General features: G+C 32.8%; 1 protein-coding gene across 1 annotated transcript in view; it reads left to right on the forward strand.

Annotated features, from left to right (window-relative positions):
* LOC111087112 (homeobox protein aristaless-like) overlaps window positions 1-13,564 on the forward strand; it is a 25,984-nt gene extending 12,420 nt beyond the window's left edge. The window contains exon 2 of the mRNA XM_022392594.1: window positions 12,978-13,564. Coding sequence (XP_022248302.1) covers window positions 12,978-13,564 — 587 coding nt within the window. The remainder of the gene's footprint in view (window positions 1-12,977) is intronic.
* Window positions 13,565-15,377: the final 1,813 nt, after the last annotated feature.

Below are 15,377 nucleotides of genomic sequence, written 5' to 3' on the forward strand. Positions count from 1 at the left end.
TAAATAAACCAAGCGCTTGAATGTGTAAAAAAACTATTTCATTTCTCATCAAATGTATTACTAGTTTGCCTTTTTAAATACTTCCCTTCGTAGTATTTGTTCTCTTGATTATTTATATACTTGCTTACTTTACAATTTATGAAAACGTATTGTTTTTCATACTTATGTTAATATATATGTATATAATATACATTTTTAAATTGTGTATATCTTATACAAAGCACTAATTTATGTTTTCAGTCCAGTAACGTTATTTTGACTTTATCTTGCAAGAACTAAAAAAACAAAAACATATTATTCCTCGTGGTTTGAATGCACATCCTTAATAGTCACTACTTTACTTAGGATATATTTGTACCCAGAGTTAACTTCTGCATAGTGGGCTGTAATAATGTGTATTTTATGAATTATTTTTATTTTAGGGTCAACTCAAAACTTATAAGAATATTGAAACACCCATACAATACTATTCTGTAGAACTTTGACCTTAACCCTCAGAAAAAAAAACAAAAAACTCACTGACTGTTGTTTCGTTACTCTTGTTACGTACTCTGACATACCACGATTCAAGAAAAGCTTCGTATTAGAGTATCCAACAAATCAGACAAGGAAGCTTAAAATGTTACAATGGAAAACTAATTGTTTTTCGAAAAACGTGTACTTGTACTCGGAACTTGACACAATTATTGTATGATGTTCTGAAAAGCAAGTAATTTGACTTTATGTTATGCAACTAAACTGAGCTAGTGTCTGCCTATATACAGAAATTTCACAGAAGAATCAAACTAGTTCTGCTACACATTCCTGTATGCCATGTTATTACTGCCTATAAAACGAAGTATTTCTATAAGGCTTTTGAGTGTGAGTGTATGTGTTTTGTAAGACTCCTGAAGTAAGCTAGTCAATTCAAACATTTTACTAACGTGTAACAATTGTATTGCTGGAATAAAAATGTTAGTCTTTAGTCTTCTTTAAATTCGTAAAGTAATTAAATTTTTAACTTTTCTTTTGCCTGGTTTATTAGCCTGCTCCCCAAATATTTAAAGTATAGTTGACCTTAGTAAGCGATGTAAAAGCTATTGTTGGTTTAATATTAAAATTTAAAAAAATGAATGCCTCAGTTGTTGAAATTCACAACCTCATTAAAGCGTGAACTTGTGTCTTTATGTGTCTACTGTGTTGTTGAAATGTTTTATACTTTTATATGTACCTCTGTATAATTTAATTTTGCATTATTAGTATGTATATTTATCCTCTGTTAATAACATACGTATATATTTACGTTTCATTCTATTTATGTTTACAAAACTACCTATCAGAATACCGCGTGCAGGACTTTAGTCTGATGCAATATATAGCTATTGTCAAAATAATGTGCTGAAAAATCGAAACCTTAAATGTCATTTTATTCGGTTTAATGTAATCACACAAAAATGTATTTTCTGCTGAATATACACTGCTTATTTCCTTAACAGAAGTTGCTTTTTCACGCAAGTACCAAAACTGACAAGTTAACAATATATTGTGAAGGTTCAACAAAAGATAGGTTTAACTTACCAAAGCCTTTGCATTAAAATGACGACTGACGACGAATACGTTTGGATCTCAATCACGTTTCACAAACTCAAAGATAACTACAACGATGTCGAGTGTTGTAAATACTGTCGTCGCGGTGTAATTTCATATTGTGCAATTCACCGATTGAGGTAGTTGATCAGCTTCAAGTGGTACTAGATAAATTTCAGATGTTTCATGAAGATCGCTTAGCAACCAAACAGGATTGTTAAAAACTTTTCAGCGTTGATTATTGAAGATAATTTCAAGGAGTTAACAAAATTCAGTTCACACATAAACACGTGTGTTTTTTGTATGACGTGCCTCTATGTCTCAAATAATCACCGTATTAATAAGATACATACCCTATTACCTTCTTTTCACGCACCACAGTAATAAGGTACGCACGATATCACCCACTTTTCACGATATAATTTACATATATAACAAATAGTATTACTTCAAACTATCCTAAAAGATATAATTGTTATAGTAACAGATATAAATAATAGGATGTATGATATTCATTTTCAATTATATTAAGCCAATTTAGTGTTTATAAATACAAACATTCAGTAGATTATAAACAAATCGTATATTAAAGCTGCGTTGTTTGTTTTAAGAAGAGTCCTTTACAATGTACCGTGATAAGCACATCGCGTTGATTATTATGTATTTATTAATAAAATCGTAAAATAAGTAACTCAGTTGTCTAGTTTAAGTTTGAAAACAAGAAAATGTTGAATTCATCCTCGTTACACTATTTTTATATTTAACGAGTAACTTTTGGAGAATGTATTCGTATACGTATAATTCGTCACTGTAGAGTGGTATTTTTAAACTGGAAAACACTATTCATAATCATAACATATTTGTAATTTTTCCAGCAAGCATGTGTGTTTTTGTTTTGAACAAACAAAGCATTGAGTTAGACTTTCAGCCCGATAACGTTTGTTTTGGCTTTATCAAGCAAAAACTAAAATATTGTTAGTCATGTTTTGAATGTAACTTATTCATCCTTAACAGGCATTAGTGTACATGTTCACCGTTAGGTTCTGCGTAGTGGTTTGTACGAATGTATGTTTGTATGAATTAGTAAGAATTTTAGACTCTTCATAAAACTTAGGAATATTGAAACACACACATACAATACTTTTTGTGGAACTCTCCATTGGTTGACATGTGCAACATTGATTGATCATACTATGTATAAGGGGATTGTTTGAGTTCTAAGAATGAGGTTAGTCTACAAGATAGTTGGTAAGATCAATGATCTCCCCGACTTTCATGAGGACGTGATACCAGGTGCCCGTCTAGTAGGAAAGTCCTGAAGAGATCGTCAGTATAGAGACCAAAACGTCGTAATATAATACAAGTCAGGTAGTTTTCCATCCATAGACGATTCCTTAGAGCATAAGAACTAGAAGAGTATGGTGTATGTTTGGCCTTATGAGTTACATTTCATCAATTTCTCTTCTGACAATCGAGGGAAGAAGTAGATATAAACCATATGACAGTGGCTGTACTTTTCTGCCGATGCAAGAGACGTTAGAGGTTGTTTATATGAGGGTTGAAAGTTCCTTCAAACAGACAAGTAAAATTCAGAGTGTACCGATGCGCTGTTGTCGATTGCACATTTGAAAATTCTGCATTTCTACCCTGAAAAACAAAGGTTCTTCCGAGGTGATAATGCAACAACCCGCTTCTAGTATTGTTCAAAATTGATTCAAAACATTATGACATTTAGCCATCTTTCCTGACCAGCATAGTCACGAATAAAGGATTTCAGTTAACTGAGAATCTTTGAACTGAACTTTAATTAATGTTGTATTCGTCCCTGTAATCATCTACTAACATTTGTGGACTAACTGTGGGGCTACAATTGGATAAAACATCTTCAGCCGTGTCCAAAGAGATCTAACCCGATCCTAGGTATGGGTTATAATAAAGTATTTAAGTACGGTTTGATTTATAGTCATCCTTCTGTTGCCTAACGAAAATGTATAGGGGAGATTTCCAAAAAACAAATAACAACTTATGTCAATTTATTAATATCTTGTAGGTTTTGAGAACATTAGGGTGTAAATAGTTTTCCCAGTTATTTTATTAGTATAAAATGAAAATAAATATAGTTCTTTAGATTTTAAAAAAGGCTTAGGATAATAACTTGGAAACAAAATCAAGATCAGAAAACGATTGTAATCATACGTATAGGATAAAAATACTTTGATAAGTTAATTACATACGAAATAAAGTAAAATCTGTTATTGGCATATCCTTTGATCATTAGCGCTTTGTATTAATCACAGCCTACGTGTTAAGTAGATATACATTTGGAGAGCATTTAGGGTGAGGTGGCACGAAATCAACAATTCGATAATATTTTATCCATACTAATTCCTAATTCATTGGAATTCGAAAAACCAGGTAAAACATGTATCGAGAAAGTAATTGACATCCACAGCATTTGTTTTCTGGTGCAAGTTCGGATAATATGTGGAATATTTTTGTTACACGTTAAATGGGTTGAAAATAAGATGTTTGAGGTAGGGAGACGTCTTTATCTTATGAAGTTTTTTGCTTTAAATTTTAATTTATTAGCGTGTGTTAATTAAATTTAAATTTCATAACCCTGATCAGTTATTCGTTGCGTTAGAATAATAGTTATCTTATTATGACAGTATGTTTAAGTTGTTAATAATCTCAAAAGTCTAGGAGATAGTTATCAGTGACCCGTGGTCCCGTGACGACCACCTGTTTCTGAGGTTAAGCAGTAGAGCTAACAAGGCTCGCTCACACGGATAACCTGCCCATTCTGGAAGGCAAGCGCACGTTTATTAACATTATTAGTGTTCTCTATATACGTCAGACTGACAAGCAAGATTTTGTTAACTGACCTGCTTAACTCTGAGTCAAATGCTCATTATCGGTAACGAAAATAAACGAGCGGTAGAGTCTCAGAGAACATTAGTGTGTTATAAAGAGGTAAGTATGGATTATATAGATTCCGTTAGGTGTCTCAGGGGATAGCATTTTGTTATAAAGTGGTTGGTATGGATTATATAGATTCCGTTAGGTGTCTCAAAGAACATTAGTGTGTTATAAAGAGGTAGGTATGGATTATATAGATTCCGTTAGGTGTCTCAGGGGATAGCATTGTGTTATAAAGTGGTTGGTATGGATTATATGGATTACATTTGTATCGGCTATATGGGTTCTGTTCGTTGTCTCAGAAGATAACAATGTATTATAAAGCGGTAAGTATGGTCTATTTGTAATATTCCTGGAATCTCAGGACAGTAATATGCAAATGTGGTATAAAGTAGTGAGCAAGTCTGATCTAACTGTAATATTTCTGGAACCTCAGGACAGTAATGTGCAAATGTGGTATAAAGTAGTAAGCAAGTCTGATCTATTTGTAATATTTCTGGAATATTAGGACAGTAATGTGCAAATGTGGTATAAGGTAGTAAGTATGGTCTACTTGGATTTCGTTCAGAGTTTCAGAGGTACTAAAGTGGTAAAGTCTCCTATTTAGATACTTCTTACCTTGAAAGAAAGCACTGAAATTTTTATACAAGTTTATTTAGTCCATATACGAACGTGTTTTTATTATATTTCGTACATATTTTCGTGACTACAAAGTAAAGCATATACGAACGTGTTTCTATTATATTTCGTACATATTTTCATGACTACAAAGTAAAACATATACGAACGTGTTTCTATTATATTTCATACATATTTTTATGACTACAAAGTAAAACATATACGAACGTGTTTCTATTATATTTCATACATATTTTCATGACTACAAAGTAAAACATATACGAACGTGTTTCTATTATACTTCATACATATTTTCATGACTACAAAGTAAAACATATACGAACGTGTTTCTATTATATTTCATACATATTTTCATGACTACAAAGTAAAACATATACGAACGTGTTTCTATTATATTTCATACATATTTTCATGACTACAAAGTAAAACATATACGAACGTGTTTCTATTATATTTCGTACATATTTTCATGACTACAAAGTAAAGCATATTGTTTATGATCATATGTTAGTCTTGAAGTTTACGGAGGTAGGTGTTGTCTACAATGCAACTAAATAACAAGTTACAACACACGTCTAAATGCAACTAAATAACAAGTTACAACACACGTCTAAATGCAACTAAATAACAAGTTACAACACACGTCTAAATGCAACTAAATAATAAGTTACAACACACGTCTAAATGGAAACTTTTTTGCGATCTTTCGATTAGTCGCCGTTCGCCAGGCAATATATACCGAGGTCGCCACTTGTGGGATATGTGTGATTTACATCCCTCCTCTCCAACAAGATTAAAATAATTTGACGATAAAGTACCAGTTTTACGCTTTTACTGTGTGTGCTGTAAAACTACGGTATAATCCAATGTCAAATCACATATTATTGCATTTTCACTTTAGAAAAAATCGAGAGCGTCCAAGGGCGCTAGGCCCTGAATCACTAGGCCCTCCCCTAAATTTAATCTCATTTGGCCGCGTTAAAAAAGAAATAACCTTCGGATATTTCAAGCTTCAGCAAGTGTACGTAACACGTTATGTAATGTCTGACGAAAGTAGTAATATTCAGGGACTAGGTTGAACCAAATCTTCGAGCGTTACTACTAATGAAGATCGTCTGCACAAGTCGTCACAAAATATTAAGTTTCCATTAAACTATTACTATTAATTACATTATTTTTTATTGGGATTGTTTCTTCCATGTCTTGCAGTGTGTACATGTAACATTTTTTAATTCATTATATTACGAGGAATGTAATCTAGTAGGTATTTTGAGTTTTTTTTAGGTTCTTAGGTTTAAAATGTCTGAAGGTAATTTGTTCTGTAAGAAGACTTAATGGAATATTTCTAAGTCATATGCCCTAAAAGTAAACTTGGCAAGATTTGAAATATTTCAGGATCTGAATGTAAATGTAAGATTTCTTGCTTCAACTAAACATGTGTATTTGCAAGATATATATAGTTTTACGGTATTGCGAAAGAACCACGTGTTCTTGATCGAGTGAACCCAACAAAAGTAGTACATAGGAATTCTCTCTTCCTTTACGTAGATTGACATTCGATTTTTTTCTTATATTAATACACACGCGAACAAGGTTATCGTTAACATAAGCTCGAGTAAAACGTGAAACATTCTCAATACCTGATCGTAGCACAAGTTGGATTATGTTAAGCCACAGAGCAACACTAAAATTATAATGTGCATGCTTAGTATAGCATGTGAGATATCACTGTAACATCAACTCTTTCACTTTTACTTTATATTCTTTACCATGTCACGCAGTATAAACTGATAATCTTGAAGACGAAGTTTATTACGTTTACCAAAGCAACTGGAACTTTGAATTATCATGCTATTCAGCTGAGCCTCCTAGTGGCTCAGCGGGTGAGTCTGAAAACTTCTAACGCTAAAAACGAGGTTTCAATAATCGTGGTGGGCACAGCACATATAGCTTATTGTGTAGCTCTGTGCTTAATAACAAACAAACAAACAGCAAAACTGTTGAGCTGTATATTACTTTCTCTTGTAGTGTTGAGGTTTTCTGGCAAACTAACACTGACATAAATTTTAATATGAAATTCATTCATTCTACAAATCATTACTCTGTAAGTGCCTCTGTGTTGGAGTTATCATCTTAAAGTTACAATCTGTTTCAAATAACAACTCAATTATTCACAACATTTTAGTTTCGTATGTGCGATACCCTAGTATAAACTAAAAACAAAACTAATGACGGGAAAGACTTAGCATCCCCTACAAATTAATTTCTGTGTAAAATATTCATATAATATTATTATAGAATTTAAGTAGCTATGTACTATCCTGCTTGTATACAATGTAAGATCTTTCTTATAATATTGTTCTGGAGGTTAAACAGTTATGTACTATCCTGCGTGTATACAATGTAAGATATTTCTTATAATATTGTTCTGGAGGTTAAACAGTTATGTAATATTCTACGTGGATCCAATGTAAGATCTTCTCATAATGCTACTCTGGAGGTTAAACAAATAGCTACGATCCTATATGGATTCAATTTAGGATCTCCCGATTCTGTGTTGCTAAAAGTTAAATAATTATCCTCTCTAGTTGTTTCTAATGGTTTTATAATGGTCTTTAAGATTTACATAATTAAAAACTTCCCTGGACTTACCAGAACAGTATAAATATTCTAATATTCGAATTTTCCAATCTAAACAAAACTAAGTTTTCCGGAAGACAAAAAAGAAAAATAAATCGCTTGGCAATCGATATATGCATTATACGAATAAACGAAACTAATTCAGTTATTGAGTTTTCTCTACAATATATAAACTACTTTACGAGAAGTACACCTATCATATATATTTCCAAATGCCTAATGTAACTGAGTAAGTGCAACCTTTTATAGTCTTTGGTTTCCTTTAGTGTCAGCTTAATTACTGACTCAGTTCTTTCCTTCAATCTTATACGAGCAGAACATTTCAGCGAAGCATCTTACTAACCACCTGGATCAGATATATTTTGTGGTTAAGACTACTATCTAACGTAATATTCCATCGACTACATTCAACAAGTTTTACTATTATTGAGGCCTTTCTATAAGAGTAACGCGTGATTATTTCTTCCTACTCATTTCAATAGTGGAAGAGATTCAGTTTGAATGAACCACAGTGCTAGAATTTCATGTGCCTCAAAGGACCTTATAAGCTCTCTCTTTTTTATACAACACCATCAGTAGGAATATATATATATATATATATTTGTTTCAACTTTGGCACGGCCTGGTGGTTAGGGTGCTCGACTCACAATCTACATGTCGCGGGTTCGAATCCCCGTCGCCGAACATGCTCGCCCTTTCAGCCGTGGGAGCGTTATAATGTAACGGTCAAGTCCCAATTCGTTGGTAAAATATCACCTCAAAAGTTGATCAGTCGGTGGTATTTACTTTCCTTTCACAGCTAAATTAGGAATGGCTACCTGGAGAGGGAATAGGCGCCAATCATGGATGATGGATCAGCATCTGAGGTACCTCAACGGTTTGAAGAGGCCTCGAGACAAAAAAAGAAAACAACACTTCACGCAAATCTTGTGTTACTTGTCCTTCATTCGTATTCTTCTAGCTCTCAGCTATACGTCTACACTCTTATGTACAAAAGGCTCTGATGTAACTCATGTAAAACGTGATGACAATATAATATTTCATTGTTTTAGCATGTTTTTCTTCTTGTTATTTATGGAAAAATAATATCTGTGTATTGTGAAACCCACAAGCAAAGGAAGTCCTTTATTATTTCAATTTTACCTATCTTTTAACCCAAAATAACCTGTCTTTCAACCCAAAATAACCTGCTTCGAAAGTGCTCTTAGGCATTAACTTTACATTTGGTAATATTCGGCTCATTTCTTCATCGGCAACAGTTTTTCCCACACCTTAAAGAGTTTTTTATTCTATGGTCAAATCTATGTTGAACAACAATTCATTATTTACTTATTCGTAACGTCTTTTATTCCTCTCAAATGAACACACACACACACAAAAATATTAAGAAAATACATAAAACACCTAACAATCTTTGCTAATTCATTTCGGGATATGATATTCTAATAATCTGATTCTAGAAGTTAAACAATTATGTACTATCCTGCATGGAATTAATCTGAAATATTCGAATAATAATATTATTACATTAAAAACATACGTCTGCAGTATTATCGAATACATTAACTTATGCAATTGTAGTTAAATATTGTAGTAAAAAATATTTACGAGTGTCCAAACAGAAGTACTGTTTTTCTCATAAAATTCAATTATAGCCTTCTTTTTCTTCCAGTTTTATACTTTCTTTGTCACTTATTTTTTCTGATGTCCCCATTTCTTGTACGAGCTCAATGGTTTTTAATTCTAATTTGAGTATGAATTTCATAGTTTTGTCGCTTTCTGTTTGTTAAAGTACTCTGAACCAATCTCAAATCCACTATTGCTCGAACATTAACTTCAGTAAAACTTCTGTATTATTTATATAAATATTCTTTCGTAGATGAAGTCTCGTCAACTATTAATTTTATGTAAAAAATTAAGTATTTCAAAGATCAGTTACATAATAACTAGTTGTCTCACTATTTTACATTTTCTTTAAATACTTATATTTTAGCACATTTCATGTAGGTTCGATAGAAAATATATTCATAATTTAAAAAAAAAGTATTCACAACTTTTCTATTCATCTGACAAGCCTTTATAATGTTGAAAAAAAAACACATAAGAAATTCAGTGTACCACACAATATACAGATGTGTTTTTATTCTTTTAACCACGAACTTTCGTACGTCCTTCTTAACCTGTCTCTAAAAATACTCCACAATTATTGCGGGCATTCTAGTTAAACTTGGTTCGTGCTACTAGAACGTTTTTCCTAACGTCAGTTTACGCTTCAAGACACAGAAGAATAGCTCATCTTTTTTTTTTTAAATCAAGAGTGAGATATATTGTGAGTCTTAATTCTGCGCACGCCTTTGTAGTATGATAATAAGGACACTCAAATCAAGAAAACGCTTTTAACGCCTTCATCATATTTTAAATAGAACTTACCCTTTTAAGATCAACTGAGAGGGATAAAATTTAGTTTAACAACGAAATATATACCCATCTATATCTATTAAAGAGTTTTTAAGAGTTTTTTTTTATGTACGTCTTGTATAGGTGTATCAGTGTGTGACGTTCAGTGCAGGTTTTTCGGTTGTAGTTTTCTCGACGTTTTGTGACGGGTTTTGTTGACGTGAACATTTAATTCTGCCGAATAAATGTGCACGTGTTACAAAATTAACGAGGAATAAACTCATTATGCTATTATACGTATACAAGACGTCTAATGCACGTGTTTCATAAAACGTATAAATTGTACGACTCAAAGAAACCCATAAGTGTTTACTTTTTTCTAATTAACCAAATATAGCCTTTATTCACACAAACGTATTTCGTTACATGACTATCAGTATACTACGTGGTGGTCCAAAAATTAGTTACCTCACTGCAGTATACTAATTATTGTTTCATTTGTTTGAAATTAATTGATGAGTACAAGTGAATTGTAAGTAACCGCACAACTGAGGAAGAACCAACAAGTTTTGGCGCAAATCAAATGTTATCAACACAAAAGAGATTTGACTATATATGATAGCAACGAACTGTTGGAACTCCCTGTATTTGTAAAGCTAGAATGCTGTGCTTATAAGATCGTTAATGAACAAGTACTGTGGTTTTGAGCTAGGTACTGTTGAACTGATCCATTTATTATATAGGTCAGATCCAGTTATTCTGTTGTACCTACAGGCCCGTCTATCAAATACGAATGAAATGTTGTTGATGTATTACAAATTTTATGGTCCTGATCATAGTATTTTAGCTTTGTTATAGGTACTATATTTGATTGAGATACTGTAGTTCTGATTATGGCACTGTACGTTTTTCAATATAGTATAGTTTTGATTCAAGTATTGTAGTTTTATGCCAATTATCGTAAATCTGAATTAGATACTGTAGTTCTGGTTCAGTTCTTGTAGTTTGGTCTAGCCAGTTTTGATTTCCCTGGTGTAGGTGTGATCTGTTTCAGTTCTTGTAAATTGATCTGGCTGGTTTAGTTTTGATTTCGCTGGTGTAGGTCTAACCTCAATATTATTGCTAAGATCTATAGTTAATAAATATACTATACTTCTTTCTCAAAACTTTAGTTCTCATAAAAATACTGTAGCATTAAATACGATTTTCTAATTCAGTTTGTGTTTCATTTGTCTTATTTACATTATTTTTATTCAGAAATTACATATTTGATTCAGATGCTATAGATGTAACCGAAATAAAGTGATTCTGGTCCAGTTACTGTATGGGCTGGTATGGGTACTCGGGTTAGGTATAAATTTAATCCATGAGGTTACTGTAATTATGGCCCAATTTACTAAATGTTCATGTTTTTTAGTTCTGGTTCAATTCTTATAGACACGAGCTAGATATTATGGTTCTTGTGTAAGGCAGTTACTGTAGGCTTGAATTATACACGCTGTAGTTTAGGGTCAATTGGTGTAAATCTAACCTTAGTACTATTAATATGACCAAGATAATACAGGTTTAATCGTGGCAGCATAATTATAATTGTAATCCGAATAATGTAGTTATAATCCTTATTTCTGGTCTTTGTGTTGTAAGTCTGATCACATATTTATAAATCTGACCTGAATGCTTTAGTTGTAATCCAGATTTTGCATTTCTTAATTTTGTTGTAGAATTTGATTCAGATACTGTTGCTTTAATTCAGGTGTCATAGATCTGAGCTATATACTATAGGTTCAATCCAAATGATCCAGATACTGCAGGTTTGGTTTAATTAAGTTAGGTACAGTGGATATAATACAGGTACTGTATGTCTGATTTAAGTACATTGGATATGATCCAGGTACTGCATGTGTCCGATTTAAGTATAGTTGATATGATCCACGTACTGAACGTGTCTGCTTTAAATATAGTGAATATGATCCAGGTACTATAGGTGCTTAAGTTTAGTCTATATACTACATGTAGTTGGCTGATTCGGGCATTCTAATATACCATTACATTACATAAAATAGTTCAGTTTCAGGTATATCTGTATAATTACAAGTTGATTCATGTACCGTAATTCAGATCCAGCGGATATATATTCTTCTACATTTCGTTCTGTTTAGGCTACCATGCAACACCTTTGTGATTTTTACGTTGAATAAGTTTCCTCGATCAATATCATATTTATACAACAAGTAATTAGTTAGTTTAATTATTTAAGAGGAGAAATTAAAACTGTTTCTTATTATTGAATTCTTATTTTCCAGGTTGTTAGCTTATTACGTAAGGTAGCTAGCATTGTCTGTTATAAACGTTAATATACGGTAAGAAATAAAATAAGTGTACAGTTTCTTGCCTTTACATTCTATGATCATTGTTGTAGAATTCTTGGAAGTTCGTTCAGTGTTTGTACAATTGTACAGGCTGAAATGATTGCATGACTGGTTATCCAGTTGTATGAAGAATACAGAATTTGTTAGCTTAGCTGCAGTCTAATTGGACGCCGCGAGTACTAAACTTTACGTTTATATTATCTATTTTTATGGTCTTCAGAACTGACTGTTGCCCACGGGTTACGTACTGTTTTATATACTGACGCTGCTATGTGATGTAGTAAAAGACCGATTAACATGGTCGGAAAACTTGTTTCAGCGAATGTGTTTGATATATATTCGTAATGCTTGTTTTTAAATGGTTTAGAGCGTGTTTGATTTTTCTACAATCGACAGTAAAGTTGAAAAGCTAAGTATTGTTAACATCGCTTTTTGTCTTATTTTTAGAATTCACAAGACATCAGCAGCACACATCATTCTCCATATCTCCCACTTATCAATCTTCTCCTTATCTAAACTGTTTACCATCCGACCTGACGACGAAGCGAAACACGACCGAAAACCAATTGTCCGATGAGCTTCGGCCTCGTGTGCTAACCACGAGCACGGACCTGAAAAGTAGGGTTAGCCCGAGCATGGGTGTTACTGAGAAGTCGGAAAGCAGTTGTATCAGCGAAGAAGCTAGCACCGTGGAAGGCTCAACAATCGAAACCCCGCTTTCAGTAACGAGGCTGGTGGAGAAGTCGTCACCCTTGTCGGCTCCGACAGGTAGCCCTACTCTGGAAAAGAAGATCGGCTCTACAGCGGTAGAGTTGGCACCATCATCATCTGGTGATCCAGATAATTCTTACTATCAAGACTCAGTTGAACTTGGAGATAAATGTGAACAGACAGGAGGATCAGAAATGGTAGAATGTGAAGAATTCCCTAAGCGTAAACAACGACGATATCGTACTACCTTTACCAGCTTTCAACTGGAGGAACTGGAAAAGGCTTTTGCACGCACCCATTATCCTGATGTCTTTACAAGGTAAATCTCCAGTCATTAGCAATACGATTACAGCCAAAACTAATAAAGCACTTACAAAATCTAAACTAATCAGAATAGCGCAGAAACTTTGCAGGAAACTCAAATAACTTTTAAATGCCTTTCACACCAACGCTTTCGGATATGAACACTTGCTCTGCTAGAGTTGATAGTGCAAGGTCAGAGATGCTAATTAAGAAACTTAATTTGGCAACTTAGATGTAATGTTTATGGAGAAGATATTTATATACACGTATGTCAGAGCACCTCAGCGTACTATATAAATTTGGAAAAACAAAAAGTTTGGTTTGTTTTGAATTTCGCGCAAAGCTACACGAGGGCTGTCTGAGCTAGCCGTCCCTAATTTAGCACTGAAAGACTAGAGGGAAGGCAGCTAGTCATCATCACCCACCGTCAACTCTTGGACTACTCTTTTACCAATGATTGACCTTCACATTATAACGCCCCCACGGTTGAAAGGGCGAGCATGTTTGGTGGAACGGGGATTTGAACCCGCGACCCTCAAATTGAGAGTCAAGCGCCCAAACCACCTGGCCTCATCCCTTAAAAATGCAAAATTGTAAACTTAGAAAAACAGAGAGAGGCATTACTTATCAAAGAAAAATCCTAAGGCAATTATTAAAGAATTTGCACTTTCATTATAAATAAATGAGGATAAATGATAAATTTATTTTCATCTATATAAATAGATAGGTTTATACTTTTTTAGTCAACTTTTACCTCTTTCCTCTTTTTATTTTTCAGTCATTATGTTGTTTATTTTCGCACCCCTAACCTTTTGACAAGTTTACCGAAATATTTAATGTTTTATTTTCAGAACTGTATATTGTTTATTTAATGACATATTATTTATTTAAATTATTTGACGTCATCACCCCCTTCACACGCACATTTGAAACAAGAACTGACTTGAGCAAGCAAATGTTTTTTGTTTTGTTTTTTCTTGGAACCATATTCAACAGTTGCACTAAAGTTTTTACACAGTCTCTTGATAAAGATATATAACCGAAACGTTGAGCATTCAAATAAAACATTCTGGAGTTAAAAAGGTCATAATACCTCTTTGTTTCAGTTACATAATTATTGAAGCTTATTCTGCTGAAAATAAAAACACAGTCCACTAGAGTTTTCGTCTAGTCTACTCCTTATAACATTAACTATATAAAGTTACAGAACCTGATAACTGCAGTTATATTGAATTTACAGTATAGGATGAAGCTGGGGACTTCTCATTATTTCAAAGTCTATACTTTATATTTATTGAAACACATTATCTTACGATTGACTTTTGATGTAATAGAGATACGATCTAAATTTTTGAGATCATTATTGGAAATTACCTTTATGTATCAGTGAAACGTTCGTCTACAGTAAACTTAAAAACCGCCTGTTTACATTTCAGCCTAACACTTTTGCATGCGTTTGATTAAAAACAGCTCTTAAGAACGTTTGTACACAATAATTTCCTATTAAGAACTTTCTAAAATTAATAAGCATAATCTTATGTGAAAAATACATTAAATATATTCACATTAGTGTCATTTGTTTCAAGTTGAGGCAGTTAGTTTATTAGAAGCAACATGATGATATGATTTTTTACCAACATGAACTTGTAAAGCCACGTCTCTAGGAATGAACTTTACATGTTAATTCTTTACACGTGCGTACCTTATTATATATATATATATATATATATATACGAAGAGTATACTTAGTAGTAAAGTATTATTTACAAGAGTAGACTATTAATTCGGTTTACTATTTTAACTTTTTAAAATACTAGTAACGAACGGTAGTAA

The sequence above is a fragment of the Limulus polyphemus genome, unplaced genomic scaffold (assembly GCF_000517525.1).
Source record: "Limulus polyphemus unplaced genomic scaffold, Limulus_polyphemus-2.1.2 Scaffold59, whole genome shotgun sequence".
Lineage (NCBI taxonomy): Eukaryota > Metazoa > Arthropoda > Merostomata > Xiphosura > Limulidae > Limulus > Limulus polyphemus.